We start from the raw sequence: 4,953 nt of genomic DNA, 5'->3' as shown, positions 1-4,953 counted from the left end.
CTATATATATATATATATATATATATACATATAAAATTAGTATGCAGTTTTAGTCAAATATTTAATCCATTTATACATAAAATATATCGAACATTTTGCCGAAGTTCAACGAGTTGATAGCGACAGAAAATCCGCGATAGTCCGAGTTTGTCCGATGAAGTGTCCGCATTTTTACGGTGGAATACAAACGTGTATAACTGCTCGTGTTGCACGCGATCACGCGAGAGTAGCCAATCGAAACGGATATCGTGGCAGAGGCCACCGCACTCCGTCATTATTCACATCACATTAAGCATTTATTATGTTTAACGTTACATTTACCGCGAGCTTCATTCGCTTCTCCAATTCGATGTAACATGTGAATGCATCGCTTGACCACATCAGATACTAAGGTACCAGAATTGCGACCATGCATTTATTGAATAATGGTTCTATGCAACAAACTTCAAAGATTATTAATTCGGTTATTAAACCTTTTGTTTTGATTCTATAATCCCTTTGTTCAATTCTATTTGTACCTTATTCAGCATATTATTAATATTATGCATATTATAAATTTATACATCAAATATCTCGCATTTGCAATTGCGATTTAATTGAAATTCTTACAGTTTGTCTTATAGCTCATCCATTCGTATTTATTGATAATTTAATTTTACATCACGAAAGAAAGACAAACATTTAATATATATAACGTGAAATTTAATAAATTATCCTATCGGGTGCGTTAAAATCTGAAAATATTCTACAATCGTACAATATTTCAATCAGATTTCACAAAGGTAATCGTATTGCACAACAATCTGAGCTTATTCTCAATTAATCTTTCATCAAAATATGATTATAAGGTTGATATTTATAGTCGATTCTTATACTTGCGTTGTTAAAAATAAAATATTAATTTTAACTTGAAGACATATAATGAATTTTCTGAGAAATGCAAAAATGTTAAAATTAATATTAACATTTTATAAAGAAAAATATTAATTGTTACAGAAAATTGTCTCAGAAAATTCATTGTACGTCTTTAATGAAATTAACATTTTATTTTTACAGTGTAAGACTGTCTTATACTAAGATTGTCTTAAGATGTCACAAATAAATCAGAGAAAACATTACTTACTTACGATTATTATCTTAAAACAAAAATTAATTATAAATATTAGTCTCGGACTGTCAAACTGTATTTTAAGGTAAGTTTTTTTAAGGTAAGTTTGAGAGTATCTTATCAACGCACTTTTAAACGTAGTATTCAATAATATAATGAACAGACTTGAAAGGACAGAAAACTCAAATTGAATTACAGTTCACGGGTTTGTAATGTAATTTGATTATTGACAAATAAAAGCACTGAATATCGAAGGACGGAGATAATTAATTTTTTCCTCTATGCTGCGCATTCTGTGATATTGTGTGCGGAAGGTGATACCGTAATACGAACATGGGGCCGACATACGTCACTTGGAATTTAAAGTAGAACGAAGCTTATTTTCATATAAATAAGAACACACGTAGAACGTTAGGAAAATCTTGTCTAGTCTTTTCTAGAAAGAGAAACTCAATTGAAACTCATTCACAATTAATATGCGACATAACAGCACATAATTAACAATCTATTATTTTTCGAGAAAGAGATATTGCAATAATATATAATTAATTTCTTTTTTTCCATATGTTGTTTTGAATTAAAAGCAGAATAAATCTGAATAAATATTACAGAAATCATTTTTATTCTTGAAAGTACGATAAAAACTGCAACAAAGTTTACGCAACCGTGCTCGCTCGGCGCATGATATGTTTAAACTGCACATGTTAAAAGTCTGGAGATGAAAATCCCAGAAGCGTAAATACAAAATCCTTTTAAAAATTACACGCAAACCGCAATGAAATATTTAATGAAAATATACGTATATTTTTTAATGCTGTAACATTTTAGCAATTAATTTTGTTTTATTTCACAAATAAGCATTTTTCTCTTTCTTCTCATCTTTTCATAAATTAGTTATACAAAATTAAATATGCCAAAATTTATCTATAAAATATATTTGAATCATCCATGCATATATTTGAAGATTTGAAGAAAAATTTGAAATGAAACGTTTGAACGGTAGATACTCTACGCGCTGTTTAAAAATTCAAACTTATCTTTCATCACGTGACTCGTGGTATTTTTGGGAAACCAATTTACTGTATTATACTATCAAAATTTCACATTTTAATTGCGATATTTAAAAAACTAACTGCTTTTCTCTATTGTACGCACATTAAATAACATCAATAACACAAAAAAAGCTATAGAAACTTTAACACGCAAAATACGGAAGTACTAGCAAGCACTCTGAAGTAGCGTGCGGAAAGCAGAATTCGACCGTTGCGAACGTTACGTCGACAACCAATAATTCGATCATCACGCTCGCGCCGATCCAAAATTTCTCGTCACAACGATCAGCTGATAGTGAATGATACTTTACCTTGGTGTCCCTGGATGTGTGGTAATAGTAAACAAAGGCGAACATCCACGCGCATGACAGGAGCAACGCGATCTTGACATTCCGCCGCATGACTGTTCTAGTTCGTACTTATTTCGCGTCACACGTTTCCGGTCCGCCCGGTCGATGCCCGATGATGCGTCTTCTAGCCGCAAACCGCAAACCTCGTCCTTCTTTCTCTCACGAAACAGAACACGCACACCCGCGACCGAGAGCGCGGTGCGATATCATGGAACACCACTAATCCACACGTACCGGCAGCCGAAGCCATACTGCCGAGACGCTGAGAGACACCGAGGCTGTCCGAATACGGCGACTATTACGCTCAACGGTAGGTTGCTCGACCATCGCCATCTGTTGGCGATGTACTGAACTCGGTTACGCCCATGCAAAAGGCGCCAAATTTCGGAGAAATTAATAATCGTATAAATTAGAAGAAAAAAATCAAATTTAATTTTTAATCTTATTCTACTCAAATCGAATTTTAATATTTTTTTAATATAGAAAACAATTGATTTCTAAATAAAAAATAATTTATTAATAAGATACCGACTTTGATTTCTTTTTTAATAAAAATTGACTGATATATAAATGACAATCGAATAAATTAAAAGAAAAAATGAAATTTGATTTTCATTTCACTCGAATAAAATATTGATATTTTTTTTATATAAAAATAATTAGGCTTTTAAATAAAACAATAATTTGTTAACAAATACTAACTTTGATCTTTTTCTAATGAAAATTGACTGATATGTAAATAATACGAATAATGGAGAAAAAGAAAGAGAGAGAGAGAGAGAGAGAGAGAGAGAGAGAGAGAGAGAGTAGAGAGAAGAAAGAAAAAGAGAACAATATTTGATTAAGATTTTAGTGCCTAATAATATTTTTTCGTGAATTTTACAATATATGCTAATTGTAAAACATAATCAAATCGAAATTAAATTAATATGCAATATCACAAATTAAATGAAAAATATCACTTAAAAAATTTTTTTTCCACGATTAAAATGCACATGCTAATGTATCTGACTCTGTATTATGTGTTCAAAGCAGAAAAAATATTTTTTAATGCAGATTTCTATATCTATTTTTATCTCAATTATAGCGATTAATGCTACCAATTTATCAAAACACTTCGTGGAAAGATTATGTAGGTTATATACTTGAAATAAAGGGAATCAGAAAGTAAAATTAAAAAATGAATATATAAGTCATTAAAATTAAATTTAAAAACTTAAACAAAGACATTTTAATATTTTATTAATTTGTAAATGCTTGTAAATCATAAGTCTGTTCTGAACTTGTACATCAGTTCATCTTTCTTCCTTTTCTCTCCAAGAGAAAAAGTTCAGAAAGAACAGGCCTCATATGTTTGCATTGTAAACCGTACGCGTGTAAGTCGTATTTGAGCAGTAAAACAGGACAAAACCAACACCTCTTTAAAAAAAACTATAAAAATTTATTACAAAAAATATTATTTTAATCAATTTGATCATTAAAACGTATGTAATTAGATGATTAAAGAAAATCAAAGTAGAAATTTAAGTAGTAGTACTTAAATTTCAGAAAAAAAAATAGAAACCGTAAAATTTTACTCAAGATATGTATATCAAATATATTTATATACCAGATTAATTTATAAATCTATGTACTTTTTATTTAATAAAGTATATTTATTAGAATCATTTTTGATATAATAAAAAAAAAGAATGAAAGGAAAATAAAATTTAAATAAAATTCGAAATCTAAGATAATAGTGCATCATTAATAATATAAGATAATAGCGCATCATTAATAATATAATCAATCTATTAGATACTATTAAGTCTGTTGAAAAATGAATTAATTATAAATATCGAAAAATAAAGAATAATTTTATCGTTATTTTAGATAGTATATATTATATAGTACTATTGATAAAACATGCATATTGTTAAAAAGTTAATGTTATATTAGAGCGTTAGGTTGTAATATAAAACTAAAGAAATTTTATAATGTAGAAATACATTACTACATAAAATTATATATATATATATATATAATACATAAGTATAATTCTTGAAACTATTTATATGATTATTTTAAATTCGAGTAATTAATATACACGCTAAAAGTTGAATAAAATAAATTAAATTCTAATAAATTTATTGTTAGACGAATGTTGTACATAATAAACGATATATAAATAATTGTACATGTCGTAATTGTTTATTGAGGGTTATGATTTATTCCTTATAATATATATCTTTTGCTTGATATATAATTTATAGCAGTTGTAAACCGATATTGGGTGGATTTCGATAAACCTCTCAAATACGCCCATTCGGAGCTGCAGATGCCCGCGATGCCGATCTTACGGATCAGTCTGTTATGACCTGTCTTTTCAGTAAAAGTTCCGTGAGAATCCAACAACATATAACAGAATAATATTTAGTTTACTGAGTTTTAAGCTGTTATTGAT

At 28.8% G+C, this 4,953-nt stretch overlaps 1 protein-coding gene across 1 annotated transcript in view; it reads right to left on the bottom strand.

Annotated features, from left to right (window-relative positions):
* Positions 1 to 2,843, bottom strand: part of LOC105626154 (polypeptide N-acetylgalactosaminyltransferase 2) — a 213,501-nt gene extending 210,658 nt beyond the window's left edge. Inside the window, exon 1 of the mRNA XM_012207467.1 lies at positions 2,745 to 2,843. Within this exon, the coding sequence (XP_012062857.1) occupies positions 2,745 to 2,843 (99 nt within the window). The remainder of the gene's footprint in view (positions 1 to 2,744) is intronic.
* Positions 2,844 to 4,953: the final 2,110 nt, after the last annotated feature.

The sequence above is a fragment of the Atta cephalotes genome, assembly GCF_000143395.1.
Source record: "Atta cephalotes unplaced genomic scaffold scaffold00004, whole genome shotgun sequence".
NCBI lineage: Eukaryota > Metazoa > Arthropoda > Insecta > Hymenoptera > Formicidae > Atta > Atta cephalotes.
The sequence above is the reverse complement of the archived record's forward strand: the minus strand, read 5'-3'. Positions and strand labels throughout refer to the sequence as shown.